The sequence below is a fragment of the Bufo gargarizans genome, chromosome 5 (genome assembly GCF_014858855.1).
Source record: "Bufo gargarizans isolate SCDJY-AF-19 chromosome 5, ASM1485885v1, whole genome shotgun sequence".
In the NCBI taxonomy this organism is placed as follows: domain Eukaryota; kingdom Metazoa; phylum Chordata; class Amphibia; order Anura; family Bufonidae; genus Bufo; species Bufo gargarizans.
This window is the reverse complement of record NC_058084.1, coordinates 302,556,678-302,573,327: the sequence shown is the minus strand read 5'-3', so window position 1 is coordinate 302,573,327 and position 16,650 is coordinate 302,556,678. Positions and strand designations below refer to the sequence as shown.

Genomic DNA, 16,650 nt, shown 5'->3' with positions numbered 1-16,650 from the left:
GAATTGCTGCGGTGGCCATTGATCCATGTATTACCATTTGCTTTACATGTTGGCGCACGCAAGGTCATTGCGTCCTGACAGATCACTTGTCTTGTACGCTGTGATACTAAGCAGATACACTGCATTAGAAATGCATTGGTGGTATGGCCTCTGACGGTCCCTACATCAAAGGCAATGGATCTCACGGTATTTGAGGGTGTTCGGGGTATGGATATACTGGGCCAGTTGTGCGAGTATAATACAATTTATTTTTAACATGTAGCATTTTTCTAATTCAGCCTTTCAGACTATCATGGTGTACTGTCACCCTGGTTTATGCCCGCTGCACAGTGCTTGCTTTGCCAGCAGAACTGTCGGGCACCCAGTAATTAATTTGTCTATCATTATGCAAAGTGTACATGCTGTCAGTAGTTTAGTAACGGTGCTGTGCTCATGGATGTTCCTATTCCCTGTTCTTATGTTCTCTGTAATAACCAAATCATCCTCATCACTCGGGTCAGGCTGTTTGCAGTGTTAGCGTTCTGGTCTGCTTAATCCATATTTACGCGACACTTGCATATTACGGTACTTGCTGTCCTACTTTGCTGAAGTTTGCCTTGTCACAGCACAGAGCGGACATCCTTAGATATCTTAGGATTTTTATACTGCATTGATATCTATGGCGTCCTCCTAGTATTGCGTATTTGAAGCAGGTTTGATATGATTTCTTGCACCATATGGCTGCTGTTATTGTTTTTCCCAGAGATTTCACAACCTACCAATTTTCCTTTCATCTCACTAGGAGGCTCTTCAGAAGATCAGACAGAAGAACACAATGAGGCGTGAAGTGACAGTAGAACTGAGTAGCCAGGGTTTTTGGAAATCTGGCATTCGCTCGGATGTCTGCCAGGTAATTAATATTAATAAGTCAAGTCCTTGAGGCCTTCTTGGCTGGTCTTCAGATTGTGTGGCTTACAGCTTGATACTCCCATCTTGTTCATTACCACGGAGCAGCAGTGTTTAAGAATCAGTGGTGAAGGCCACATGGAGCTTCAGTTAAGAAAGACCAATTTCACACCTTTGTAGCTGCACAGTATTTTTCTAACTCGCACCAATCAGCATTAATGGAAGCAGCTAATTATTCAGATTTTACTCTCCATGTAAAGGCTATTTCACACTGGTTTTATCAAACAACACTAGATTGCACTGAAAGCAAGCAATTGGGAATGGAAATGTGAGGCGTTAAGAGAAGCCTGAGCTTAGACCTGCACATGAATTTCTTTCCTTGATGATTTTTTTTTTTTGTTTTTTTTTTTTATTACACTTGACCTATGAAAATTATTTTAGGATGCAATGACCTTTTAGAAGGGTTTTCAAAGTCTGATGTCCAAACATTGGACTTGGTACTTTATGGGACCTGTGACCCTTCATCAGCCAGAAGAGCGAAAAATGTCAGCTTTGCCAAAGCACAACTTAGAAAGAATAAGAAATGCACCTAAAAGAAGTCTTTAAAACATGGGGTCGATTTATCATACAATGGAGGCGTACGCCAGGCCTTGGTAGCCAGGTGCACTGAAAGATGCTGCGCCTAATTTATGATGAGTGCACCTCATCAAAAATTAGGCGCCGTATCCGCAAGTCCATGTGCCTATACTGATATCTATACCAGCCCCTGCCTGAAGTAGAATTCAGTGTTCTTCTAGAGGATAATGAAATTGGTGGAGCACTAGCCCCGCCCTCGCCCTTCAGAAAAGTGGCAAGTCTGGCGGAGAAACGATACTTGCGCAAAAAAAATGTTGTGCAAGTGCCGTTCAGAAAGTCGCAAAAGTGCAGTTTGCAACTTTTTCACGCCACAAAAGTGGCATATTTTAATGATAAATTTGTCCTAGTTCCAAATCGGGAGTCACACGCTGGTCCATAATCCAATCATTTGTGGTATGTGTAGCGGAGCTAATATTATCACAGTTGATTCCCCCTTAAAGGAACAAAATTAAGCAGGAGATAATTTGCCTGCAGCGAACACGGAGCTCAATGTCATGCTGATCTTCTCCATCTTTGACTGGCGGCTAAATGAGGGGGTGAGGCGTAAAAGAGGGGGCAGCACTGCAGACAGGGCACAGCAGGGAGACTCCTGCTCCAGTCAGTGTTCTTTTAGCCAGACACGACAGTGAGGAGGAGGAAGGGGGACATGGCTGAGCTCAGTTTTAATTGTAATATGAGGCAAAATAGGACCAGAAGAATACAGGAGATGAAGGGAAGAAATGCTGGGATATTTTTTGTGTGCTTTTTCTGTGTTTAGTGTTGCTTCAAATGGGATTCCCAGGATATAACAGTGGGATGGACCATTCATGTGCTAACAGAACAATAAAGCCACACTGCTTGCAAGAGCTCTACAGGCTCTTCACTGTAGGTACTGACACAGTGCTGTCCATGCGTTTGTGTGTGGTTCTCCACATGGATTAGTGAAGCGACCATGTTACTAATAGTCTGACTCCTGCATAAAGAGACGTGTATATCTTTGGAGTGTAGGGAAGGCCTTCAGAATACCATTAAATTGCTTTATTGTTAAAATTGACGTATTTGCTTGTGTATAGGGAATGCATGCAATGTAGGGGAGGAGGAGGCTTAAAGGGGTAATGTTCATATGTATAGTAATGTACAGGACCTCAATATATTTTAATTAGAAATGGTCACTTTAGAATATAAGGCTACTTTCACACTTGCGGCAGTGTGATCCAGCGGGCAGTTCCATCGTTGGAACTGCCCGCCGGATCCACCAATTTTGATGTGACTGAAAGCATTTGTGAGACTGATCCGGATCCGTCTTACAAATGCTTTGCAAGAACGAATCCGTCTCTCCACTTGTTAAGCGAACAGACGGATCCGTCTTGTATTTATTTATTTTTTTACTGGTCTGTGCAGGCCAGAAGGACGGATCCGGCATTCCGGTATTTTGAATGCTGGATCCGGCACTAATACATTCCTATTGGGAAAAATGCCGGAGATAAAACCGTAGCATTCTACGGTTTTAGCTTTTGCCTGATCAGTCAAAACGACTGAACTGAAGACATCCTGATGCATCCTGAACAGATTTCTCTCCGTTCAGAATGCATGGGGATAAAACTGATCAGTTATTTTCCGATTATAGAGCCCCTAGGACGAAACTCTATGCCAGAAAAGAAAACAAACGCTAGTGTGAAAGTACCCTAAAACTGCTTTCTTTTTTTTTTTTTTTCTTCTTCTGATCCTCTAGAGATATTAGTACACTATCCATTAATATGTGGTAATATTTTCCGTGTCAAATCTATTGCGCTACATGTTTACATTTAGTACAATACCCCATTCGGTGGTCATGGTTCTGCACACCTAAGTTTTCCTCTTTCTTAGTCTCCATTTAGCAAAAACATGTAGGTGATTGACAGTTGACGTTTTGAGGAAACACTTGTATTGAAGTCATCATTTAAAGGGGTTCTCCAACATACAAAAAAAAGTTAAAGCAGCCCCAAATATTATGATATTCTTACTTGCCTATCCAATCCCCTGCCGATCCAGTGCAGATGCTTCCTCTTGACTCCAGTATTTGTTTGCAAGCTGCTGGAACATGACCAGTGCAGCCAGTCAGTGCCTCATCTGTGGTCATGTGTTGGAGTTGGAGGTGTGTTAGTATTTATTTGTAATAACTTTTAGGTATCATCTTACTAAATAAATGATGTATATATAGATCTAATTGTATTACTAGTACGTCCACTTGATAAGATGATTAATGCTATGCTCTCAGTTGTGGTAGGTTTGAGGTCTGGCCGAGTATACTGAAATGACTAAAGAGAGACATCACTGAAGGAGTTGAACTGAGGCACCATAAACCCAGTCAGCCTGTTAAATCCCTATTTTACTTGGCAGCAAATAGATTGACTGTCTATAATGTGGAAGCATTCAGACTTGTAATATCCATTTTGAAGTTCTTGATTTCATTACTTGGAATAAACCTACGGTTTTACAAATGAATGTCCAAAAGCCTCTTTGTTCTTCAAGAAATATCACTATGGATTCTATTAGCAACAGGGGAGATCTTAATAGTGAGTTATCACATATCTTCTACATGAACGACTCTAAAAGGGGAAATATAACATTTGCGTGTGTGATTGGGATCTCCGGCTGGAAGATTAGTGGCATTTTTGTTGACAGAAAATGTTGAAGAATCATTGGCTGGAATGAATAAAAAGATATAAGATATTGAGATTAGCTTTCAATAGTGCTCCATGGATTTGGGAATTAATGGTCCTTCTATGTAACAGGACATTAAAGAGGATATATTGAATCACTACTGACTTTCTTCCTTAATGGTATGCTTATTATTACAGTTAATACAGGCTTTTCAATATCCTACAGTGTAGTGGGAGACTTCTCCTGCATATGTATGTGGTCATGGGTTTAGATATTGTGTGGTAATGCCATGCCTGTGTTAATAGCTTCATGCATTCCCCATGTAATAACAATTCTGGATCATCTATTCTTATGGCTCTATGTTGTGCTGTTCCTTTATTATTTCTACTAGAAGTTATGGATCAATATAGCTAGCAGTCTGCAGTAAGGGTACAGAGGGGTGGTAACCAGTTGGGGTGCACCTGCACAGACTCGCTCTATCCAGTCACTGTTGCTATTGTCAGACTGTGCAGGTACACCCCCCCCCCCCCCCCCAACTGGTCACCACCCCTCTGTACCCTTACTGCAGACTGCTAGCTATTCATCCATAACTTCTAGTAGAAATAATAAAGAAATGGCACAACATAGAGCCATAAGAGTAGATGCTCCAGAATTATTATTACATGGGGAATGTGTGAAGCTATTAACACAGGCATGTCAGGAGTGGTGACAGGTCCACTTTATATACGGTTTTATGACAGGACAGAAAAGGCCAGCAATCTGCATTTTTATGTCTTTATAAAAACAGCAACTAGACAAGTGGTTTTATTATTTTGTGATAAAAATGAATCCATATAATATGTAATTCCCCCTTTGTCCTGGTCAGACCACCATTGCTTTATGTTAGGCTACTTTCACACTTGCGGCAGGACAGATCCGACATGCTGTTCACCATGTCGGATCCGTCCTGCGGCTATTTCGCTGGACCGCCGCTCCGTCCCCATTGACTATAATGGGGACGGGGGCGGAGCCGCCGGACTAAAATTACTGCATGTCAGACTTTTTAGTCAGGTGGCTTTCGCCGTGCACCGCCATGCTGCGCCGGAGCTCCGCCCCCGTCAGCGGTCCGGCGGGACGGCGAAATAGCCGAAGGACGGATCCCACATGGTGAACAGCATGTCGGATCCGTCCTGCCGCAAGTGTGAAAGTAGCCTTACTTGTGCTAACCAGTGACCCCATGCCAGTCATTATCATTAATACTTATACACGGGAAGGTAAAAGAATAAAATGAGCATTGATTGATGGTAAAAGCTAGTCTTTAGCAATTGCAAGACGTGCATTTATATAGTAACTATGGTTCTTTCCCTACCAGTATTCTCTTGTCTTGTGATAGAAACTGCATGAGAGGAGATAAGTGACTAATAAATGCCAGTTTACATGAGGGGATGTACTGCCAACAAACGAGAAGTTTTAGCTCATCATATGCGTTTAAAGGAGTTTTCAGATAGTTTTCAACTGGTGACCTATCCTCATGATAGGCCATCAGTTTGTAATCGGTGGGGGTCCAACTCCTGGCACTCCTGCCGAACAGCTGTTTGAAAAGACCATCGTGCGCCGCAGCCTCCTCGCAACTTCCATCAGATAGTGGTTGTGTTTGACTGGCTATCTGATGAGCGTGACGCCACTGGCCTAAGAAGAGGCCACAGCGCTCATCTGGGGGGGCCACGGCCTCTTCAAACATTTGATCGCTAGTGGTGCCAGGACTCGGACTCCCACTGATCACAAACTGAGGATAATACAGTCAACAAATTTGCGTCACTACCTCTTAAGGATGCAAAGTGTCAGAGGCCTTCTCTGCTCCACATACCCAGCTCAAACCTTTTCCAGACCAGGACCCGAATGTTGCTTGCTTGAAAGAATCTGGATTTTCTTGATCTGTGTTGAGAAAGAAATGTAACGTTATTACACGGATTATTCTTTGTCACATGGATTAATAAATGTGATTCACTTTCTATCTTTAAGAGTACTGACGGTAAAGCGTTGTAGAATATGTTGGCTCTATCTAAATGAAGAGTAGTATTTCCATATATTTCTTCACTCTGTACTATTCAGGGCTGAAGAGTCCATCTGCGAGCACCTTCATTCTTTAAAGGCGTCCAGTACCATTACTAGAATATCCTGAGGATAGGTTATCGGTATAAAACGCTTGGACAACCAGTTTATTGACAACCAACTGAATTGTGGTTGACCATTCGCTCATTGGGACTTTTTACACTGGACTAGGATCCTTCGAGCAGTTATCACCCCGTATAACAGGCCCTTTAACCTGAGATGGCACCCACACCACTTGACTGTTCTAGCGCCGATAAAATGGCTGTTTTTACTTGAGCACTGTAAGGACATTGCAATATGCTGACCAGAAAAACAATGTTTTATTCAGCTGCTTGAAATTCAATAGGAAATGCTGATGTGCCGAAGTGTGCTTCTTCATCAGATGAATTTCTCAGATGTGCCTGAGTAACAGTCCTAAAAAGGCGGATAATTTCACTTCAATCATTCTTTTCAGGTTTGATTAACGTCAAGCCTAATAGTGTAGCGGTCCATCTTTACTTCCATTTTCAAAGCAGATATGCGGCCGGACCGATATATTTATGTGTATATTAATCTGCTAGTCTGTCACTAGACTCCCTTGGTATTTTTTTGGCCAGGACGTTAAACTTCTGGCTGCCAGGGCTCTCAAGACATAATATGTGATATAATAACATGTCATCCATCTAGGTTTTGCAGAAATTTTACTCGTGCTTCTCTCTGGGGTCTTGGAGTTGTTTCGGAGTTAATATAGATCACCGCATGCTTGGCTTCAGCATGGTATATAGTTAGGCTCTGCATCATTATGCATTGTCTACTTAGCTGCATCTTGGCATTGTATTTTATACAATGTACAAGTGAGGGCAAGCATCGGTTTATTTTAAAAATCCAGTTTTCTTGAAGTGGAACTAAAACTTGCAAACTCATCCGTATCTTGTTATTCATCAAGTTTCAGAGGCTTATTCTCTCCAGAAGTAATCCGAGATGTTCTCTGCATAATATCAGTCACCGGCTATAATAATTGTTATGCCCTTGTTATGCTGGTGTTATTTTTTTAGTCTCCAATGGTTTAATATGTTCTATTTCCCTTTCAGCATGCAATGATGCTGCCAGTGCTGACCCATCACATTCGCTATCATAAGTGCCTTATGCATTTAGACAGACTAATTGGATATGTGTTTAAGGAGCGCTGTTTGCTGCAGGTGAGTAAATCCAATATCTCATATTCTTGCTCATTTATACAAGTCATGTTTTCTATGTGGAGATGACAAATTGGTTTAGGTAGCGTAGCATATTGCTTGCTTAACTATGTCACGGAATAGTCTTTGCATCGTTTTTCTGTTTGATTTTATATGCAAGAAAGAAAGTTGATGTATGTGATTATATGTAGTCAGTATATAGTAACTATCCATTAGTCCAGAAATCCCTCTAATAGGCTGGATGGGTGCAGAGGAGCAAGGGAGATGATCAGGAAAGGAGATGACATATGCCATACAGTGCATATTATACGGTACACTGGACACTGCACAGCAATATACAAGCTTACCATTACTTTGCTTATTGGTTTTAACATTAAGTGAGTGGGAATTCACTTATCTGGCATTACTCCCTGCTCATGCTGTATTTTTTTTAAATGATAGCCTATCACTTGGATATCTTATCTCTTTCTGTGGGGTTCCAAATTCCAGGACCCCCCCCCCCCCCCCCTCAGTTTTTTTTCCTGTACAGTGGCGCCATCAGTAGTGCAGCTCAGACCCATTCACATTATTGAGATTTTGGGGAACTCTTTACTGTACTTATATGTATATAATATTTTTTGTTCATTGTATTCGAGAAGGTATTTCCTCTGTATATTGTCATCCAACTCCTACATATACAAGCAGAGAGAGAAACAAAGTGAGAGAACAACATAAAGCCCTGATGCATGTAAAATATCTGTCCATCTGTCTGTCCGTACATCCATCTGTCAGTATGTCCATACATCTGTAGTATAATTCTAGAATAGAATGTAACTAGACTAGCTCAGGCAAGTTTCACACAAGCATGTTTGGTCTGGAAAATACGAGCCACGTTTTCTGGCTGGCCCATGGCTGTCTAGTTCATCTAATGATGCTGTAAGTAGAGGGCAGTAGCCTTCCAGTCAGACTGGAACTCACAGCATCATATATCACATTGGTGCAGTTAGTTCCAGTCAGATGAGTCAGTCAGTCCAGGAAATGCCGCAATTACACGGACCAATATTTTCCGAACCAAAACACTCATGTGAAAGGGAACATAATTCAAATAGTCTTTAATTGAAAGGTGTTGAAGTTTGCTAAACAATGTCAAAAATAGAAATATACCCTGTTTTATGCTGCTTTCAATATATAACATAGGCATGAATTTGTAGTTATAAATGCTTATTTGAGGTCCTCGAAAAAAAAATGTTGCCCTTATCTTATTAAAGGGGTTATGCCATGATTGTTGTAAAAAATTAAACTTGACATCATATAGTCCATGACAATACCTTTCTAACAAAGCAAGAACCAGCTCTGTGCGTCACATGGATCCAGAGATCTCTCCAGTCATTGCTTTGCTAGATTTATATCAAGCTGACCGCTCAGGGGAGTGTCTTTCTGCTGCAGCTCAGGGGCGTGTCCATGCTCTGCCTATCACAGCTCAGGAGGCAGTTGAAGGGTGAAACTGAGCATGTGCGGCCTTCTCAGTGAGCCGGACAAAGAAATAAGGAAAAGGTGCCACTGTACAGATCCAATTTATTGAATAACTCAGTAACTATAATACATTTTTAATTACATGTAATTCTGAAAGTATTCAGATTCAGGTGCTGGTTTGAAAACTGTAGAATATTTTTTGTGGGACAATCCCTTTTAAACTAAGTAAAAACACAAAGGAAGATGTTAAGATTTTATTTTTATTTTTTTCTCTACATCAATTGGCCAGGCATTAATAAAGAGAGTAAGCAGGAATCGTATTTCCCTCACCATAAAATGCAACTTGGCTTTAGAGGAGTAAGTTAAGACCTCAGGTCAGACCCCCATTTCTCATCAGACCTACAATGAGACATAAAGTAAATAAAGGAACTTATCTCTTCTGCTCTGGCATCCTCACTCCAGATCCAGGGTGCTTCCTGCACTCGCTGCTCCCAGGCCTGATGTTGCACATCATGCATACAGCACAATAAATGCTTTGAAAAAGCTTTCAATGTAGAACAGAAAGGTAAATGATGTGGTGACTAGTATAATATGTCCTGCAGAGATCTTCAGGCGAGTCATAGATTTAATATAACTGATGTACACAGTCGAGTTGTATTATTATGACCACAAGCTAATATCCACAGTTACTGCTGTGTGCAGCACATAAAGCACCTAGATGAACTGGGAGAGACGCAACAAGGTACTGGTAGGTTGTCATAGGTATTTGGAGCCATGCTAACTGCAGTACACCCTGCAGCTGCTGGAGGGTGCATTGCATAGGATCCATGACAAGCAAGATGGTCCCTTAGAGTAAGCATGATGATCGAGGTGGTCCGACAGATGCTCAGCTGGGTTTAAGTGTAGGGAATTAGGGGCCAGGGTAGTACTTACAAGTCTTGGTCATGCTTTTCCTACCAATATCAGACATTTCTAGTAATGTGACATGTCGCATTGTTTTGCTGGAAGATCCCATCCACTCCATGGCAGACAATCAACATGTATAGGTGTCTTTGATGTGCAAGGATTCATAGCTAAATTGGCTCTCCACATGTATGAGTGTACCCACAGAATTTATTTCTTTCTTTTATGCACTTATATAGCACCACTATATTCCGCAACGCTTTACAGACATTACCGTCACACTGTCCCCAATGGGACTCACAATCTAAGTATCGTTATGTCTTTGTAATGTGGGAGGAAACCAGAGTACCACTGAGCCACCGTACCGCCCAGAATGCCACAAAAACATTCCCCATACCATAGCGCTGCCACCACCATCTTGTTTTCTGATGTTTGCCACCTGATGTGCCAGCGTCCATTAGTTCGATGACTCATTGGCAAAGGATTGCCTCATCTCCAATCAGCAGAGATGAAATTCAGATACTGCAGCAAAAACGTAAGCCTTTTCTGCCTAGAGATGCAGTGACCATACGTCTACTTCTGAGCCCCATACGCAGTAGGGTTTGCCGAACGGTTTGACACACATCTAGTAGCCCCCTGGTTCATTTTGCCATTAACGCTTCAAATCAGTGGCACATGGTTTCCATGTTGCTTATTCGTAATGGTGCCATTTGTCCACTCGGGATACACTTTCTCCACAGCAGCATGTGAACAGTTCACAAACTGTGCTGAAAGCCAATAATCCTCCCTTTTTGCAACTCTGATAAATTGCCCCTTTTTAAACATGACTACAGCGAGGGATATGTGTGCAGACAGCCTATCACACACCTTATATACCCACCGAGCAGCTCACGACATGTGACTTCCTTCATGAGCTGCGCCATATGTGCTGCCAACGTTAATAGTAGCACATGGTCATATATATTCAAGGTCCCTGTCTTCGTTTCCTCTGTTCACCCGTTTTACTTCTTGTCGTGGTGTAACTTTCCTGCACGTTGTAACTAATGTTAGGGGAAGTTTGCCTTGTGCCAGTTGCTCTTGTTTTCCAGACCTTCTTACCGATTTGTATGTGTGCCACGGTATATCTGTCACATTGTACACAATACATGAGCAGTCATATTGCTTGCCGTTTCTGTTAATGGCGGTCCTACATCATCATCTCTCTTTCTCACAGTTTGCACAAAATAGTCATATTGTTGTCCCCACTATACAGGAACATGACCAATACAGATGAATCCATTTCCTGACCAGAGCAGTGTTTTAGAACATTAATCCTCCATACAGAGAAAGCGGTGAGTAAATCTGTCACTGTCAGCAGACCTGCAAGGCACAAATAAACCCCTTTGCTCTTCAGAAGGAGATTAAATCCCTTTTCTTGCAGACAGGCCCACATTGCGCCATTGAACCTGTCCCTGTTAAAGTGTAAACTGAATATTAATCCTTCAGATACCTGAGAAACGATATTAACCCTTGCCGTCGAGTTAGCCCCAGCGATTTTTATTTTTTATTTTCTGCCATTTCTCGTGTGTGAAATAGTTATTCTTAAATGCCTACTGCCAAACTGTCAAGGGTTTATTTTCCATTTGACTGGCACTAGACAAGCATGTCAGCTTCCTGGAGTGGGACATGACTCAGATGTGTCTACTCTAGAACAAAGAGTGAAGGGAAATTGAAAATGGCATTGTTTGTTAGTGCTTAGTGGCTTGTAACGTATTAGCGCTTCACACTAAGGAGTGTGAGTGTGGTGATAATTATCTGCACGTGGCCATACGAGGAGACTGTTGGAGGTTAAATGCAGCTATCAGTCTGTATGTGTGCAGGCATGTCCTAGCTTCATTAGAAGGCAACCGTGATCTCTCATAATGTTGTCGATTTTAGCAGTTGAAAGGTTGCATAATTATTTCTCTGAGAAACTCCTGACCAAATCATATGGTTAGATTGAAGATGCCACGGAGAATGTGAGATATAAACAGTCCTTGTAGACCAGTGGTGGTTAACTCGACTTTTTGTAGGGTTCTCAAATGTAGCACTGGACACTGTCAAAGGGCTGCACATCAGTCAGGACTGGGAAAAGGAATTTGTGCGCACACACATATACTGCCCTTCCCAATAAATAAATAAAAAGCCACAAAAAATATTTTGTTGGACCGCCTTTAGCTTTAATTACGGCACGCATTCGCTGTAGCATTGTTCCGATATGCTTCTGCAATGTCACAAGATTTATTTCCATCCAGTGTTGCATAAGTTTTTCAACAAGCCTTTTCCGGCACATCCCAAAGAGTCTCAATGGGGTTAAGGTCTGGACTCTGTGGTGGCCAATCCATGTGTGAAAATGATGTCTCATGCTCCCTGAACCACTCTTTCACAATTTGAGCCAGATGAATCCTGGCATTTTCATCTTGGAATATGCCCGTGCCATCAGGAAAGAAAATATCCATTGATAGAATAACCTGGTCATTCAGTATGTTCAGGTAGTCAGCTGACCTCATTCTTGGAGCACATACTGTTGCTGAACCTAGACCTGACCAACTGCAGCAACCCCAGATCATAGCACTGCCCCGACAGGCTTGTACAGTAGGCACTAGGCATGATAGGGTGCATCACTTTATCTGCCTCTCTTCTTACCCTGATGCGCCCATAACTATGGAACAGGGTAAATCTGGAATCATAAGCCCACATGACCTTCTTCCATTGCTCCAGAGCCCACTCTTTATGCTCCCTAGCAAATGAAGGCCTTTTTTTCTGGTTTTCTTACGGTTACACAGCTGTTCAGTCCCAATCCCTTGAGTTCCATTCGCATTGTGCGTGTGGAAATGCTATTACTTTCACTATTAAACATAGCCTTGAGTTCTACTGTTTTTCTTCGATTTGAAGTCACCAAACGTTTACGTGATCGCCGATCATTCAGGATTTTTTCCCCGCCACAGTTCATCCTCATATATGATCTGTCCCCACTATCCTTCCAGTTTTTAATAATGTGTTGGACAGTTCTTAACCCAATTTTTGTAGTTTCTGCAATCTCCTTAGATGTTTTCTCTGCTAATTGACCCTTCTCAAACAGACTGACATCTTTTCCATGACCACGAAGATGTGTCTTTCGACATGGTTGTTTAAGAAATGAGAAGCAAATCATTGCGCCAGTTGGAGTTAAATAACTTGTTGCCAGCTAAAAGATAATCGCCCATGTAATAATTAGCCAATAGGAGGCTCATAACTATTTGCTTAGTTAAATCCAGGCGGCGACTTTTTTTTTTTTTTTTTTTTTTTTTTTTGACAGACAGTGTATAACTTCTATATTTGTAGCTGGCCATTTTACTCCATATATTATATTAGCAAAAAACAGGTTTAGACATGTTTTTGACCAAATGCACATTGACTGCACACAGACCACAGCCTCAAAAAAAAGAAAAAGAAAAAAAAAACTGTTCTCAGAAACTTAGAGGACCTGTCACCTCTCCTGACATCCCTGTATTAATAGCTTCATGCATTCCCCATGTAATAACAATTCTGGAGCATCTATTCTTATGGCTCTATGTTGTGCTGTTCCTTTATTATTTCTACTAGAAGTTATGAAAGAATTACTAGCAGTCTGCAGTAAGGGTACAGAGGGGAGGTAACCAGTTGGGGGGGGGGCGGGGTGTCCATGCACAGTTTGACAATGGCAGCACTGTCTGGATAGAGTGAGTCTGTGCAGGTACACACCCCTAACTGGTTACTACCCCTCTGTACCCTTACTGCAGACTGCTAGCAATTCATTCATTTCTTCTAGTAGAAATAATAAAGGAATGACCCAACATAGTTACAAGAGTAGATGCTCCAGAATTGCTATTACATGGGGAATGCCTTAAGCTATTAAAACAGACATGTCAGAAGTGGTGACAGGTCCTCTTTAATATGCTTACAATATAACTTTTGGTCATGTGAAAGATATCCCCGATGTCACTGTGATTTACCCCTATTAATTGTTGTACTAAATGAGTAGTACTACAGATATGGAGTCCATTTTTATTTGTTTATGAGCTCCTGAGTACCGAAACCCGTGCCAGTCGCTAAAACGATGAGAATGAAATGCCCAAAGTATTATCTCCTCGTTGCTGAAGACTGACTTCAGACTTTCTTCTGAACCCATTTTCAGCAGCGAGGAAAGAAGGCGCTCGGCTGAACACTTCTAACTCCTCGTTTTAGAAATCAGCGGGGGTCTCGGCACTCGAACTCCCACTGATCAAAACCTTTGGCATGACCTATCAAAAGCTTTTCATGCCTATTGTGTATGCATAAACCTGAATCCCGGATTACAGTCCTTCCCTCCATACAGTATATAATATTGAATACATTGAACAGTTAATGCCCTCGTATATTTCCTTAAGGCCTGCAATTATCTCCAGCTGCTGCCAAGACATTGTAAAATACCAAACGCGGTTAATCTTTAATAATTTTAAAACCAATGCATTAAGGCAGAAAAGTAATTTTTCATTTCCAACTTGAGAGATGGAATACATTTATCTTGTCAAGTCTACAAAATGCTAGACATGTGAGGGAGCTTGCACCAGATTCCATCTGCTGTCTCACACAAGGCTAAGTACTAATCAAATTAACCCATTCCCTGCCTCAAGTGTCCCCGGTACTTGGAAGAATAGTGAATGTACATTGGTAGCTAATCCGTTGATAAAGGTTTAACCACTTCACTTAAAATCCCCAATCAAATGAGTGAAATATGTGCTGCTGAAGTTTCCCAGTATATTATGTATAAAGAACTTTCCCAGTTTTGCTACAAAACTTTATTTCCATGATTTATGTTTGACTAATCTTTGGTAACCAGTGCTAATGGTGTATGATGTCCTTGAGATCACTACTTGATCAACAGGCTGCATGGCATGATGGGAACAGTGAATTTCCAGGAGGTTTCTGCTGTGTCTGTCCGATTGCTGTACGCGGTAAGGCCTCATGCCCATGCCTACTTTTTTGTTTTGTAGATGGCACACAGACCCATCAATTTCTATGGGTCCTCATGAAATTCGAACAGCACACGGATGTCCTCACACTGTGATCACATCACTGTGTGGCCATTCCGCAAATTATAGAACATATCCTATTCTTATCAACGAGAGTTGTAATGACTGGCAACTGCCGGTACCTTCATATTTTCGCTCTGCATTATATTTGTGCGCCCTTACACATTCTTTTAGGGGTCTTTTTCTTCTACCTATGTAAAATTTATCACATGGGCATGTTATTAAATATATGACCCCTTTAGTGGAGCTTTTACTACAGTTGGACTGTCGAAGGAACAGACCCTGGGAGAAATGAAGGTAGAAGTGATTTATATCACCAACTGCACTATTCGTATAGGGCAGTGATGGGCAAACTGTGGCTCTCCAGCTGTTGTAAAACTACAACTCCCGGTATGCGCAGTCTTCCTACAGCAGGGCATGATGGGATTTGTAGTTTTACAACAGCTGGAGAGCGGCAGTTTGCCCATCCCTGGTATAGGGGAATATTGGATGTGGTGGAATCTCGGCAGGGGCCAATAAAGAGACTGTTTTTATTTGATAGTTTGCGCAGAAACAATACAGTTATTTCATATCCTATTCATGTCTATTTTGCAGACAAGAATAGGTATGTCTACTGATGTGATTGAGAAAATGCAATGGCTGCTATCCGTATTTTAAGAATCCATGATTTGCAGAACGCAAAATGGATACAGTCGTGTGCATGAGGCCTAACGGTTATCTGCTAGACAGACAAACCTAAGGTTTCCAGCGGTACAGCTAAAATGTATTTTATCATTAACATTAAAAAAGTATTAGAAGTGACTAAATTATACATTAGATGTATATATGGGTTTTATATTTTTTGTGTTCTTACCTATATTGAATAAAAAAAATAAAAAAAAACTTAAGGTGGGTTTGGACTGGCCGATTTCCGGGCAGATTATCCAGAACAACTGCTCCTGCAAATGCTCATTCCCGACTATCTGCCATGTAAATGTGCCACTGATCACCCGATGAACGCGCAAAACAATTGTTCATCAAGTGATCCTGTCATTTGTGCAGGCACATCAGTCATCGCTTCTGGGAAGCAGATTGTGCTATCTAAACAGAGATCTGCTGCCCAGAAACAATGATTCTGTATGAGGACGAGGGATCGCAATAGCCATCCCTCGTCCTCCTACAATGAAGGTGATCGCATGTAAATTCAGCGGTCTCCTTCAGTGAATAAGCGGCCGACTGTCGGGAAGGAACCCTTCCTTACCCACAATTGGCAGTAACATGCGGTTTAAACCCGCCATTAGTCTTGCAGTTTTCACTCTGGACACTGAGCCATTAATAGACTGACAATTCCTGTTGTCTAAAGATCATTTTTCTGCAGCTATTTCTTTATCATTACCAATGGATATGGAAATCTAATTCAAGGTCACACCATTGACATTGGGTATCCGAGGCAGCTTTTGCTCCTCTCTGCACAGTGACCACTTCACAGGTCACAAATCATGTTACTGCTCTAAGCCTAATCTCTAAGTGCTGTGAACAGTAACTTAAAGGGGTTGGCAACTTTCTGTTTACTGTTGACTAATTTGTTTGTGAGATGATTATATGGCACTTACTAATATAGCCTTTGTTGAAATTCAGCACCATATTTTATATTTTATAAGGTATGTCCCCTTTTTCTTCTGTGCTGTCCACACAAATGGACTGCTTTTCTTCTGTTCTGTTCTGTCCACAAAAATGGCTGCTTATGGAGGGTCATATGACCAGGCAAATTGCCTATATATCATGCCATTCAAATACACTATACCTGTCATCTGCACTTGTTCTGTTGGGAATTTAGTGCAGATGTAGTGTGTCTG

General features: G+C 41.6%; 1 protein-coding gene across 1 annotated transcript in view; it reads left to right on the top strand.

Moving 5' to 3' along the window:
* DROSHA (drosha ribonuclease III) overlaps positions 1-16,650 on the top strand; it is a 305,757-nt gene that overhangs the window by 110,274 nt on the left and 178,833 nt on the right. Inside the window, exons 16-17 of the mRNA XM_044293205.1 lie at positions 782-889; positions 7,305-7,412. Of these exons, the coding sequence (XP_044149140.1) occupies positions 782-889; positions 7,305-7,412 (216 nt within the window). The remainder of the gene's footprint in view (positions 1-781; positions 890-7,304; positions 7,413-16,650) is intronic.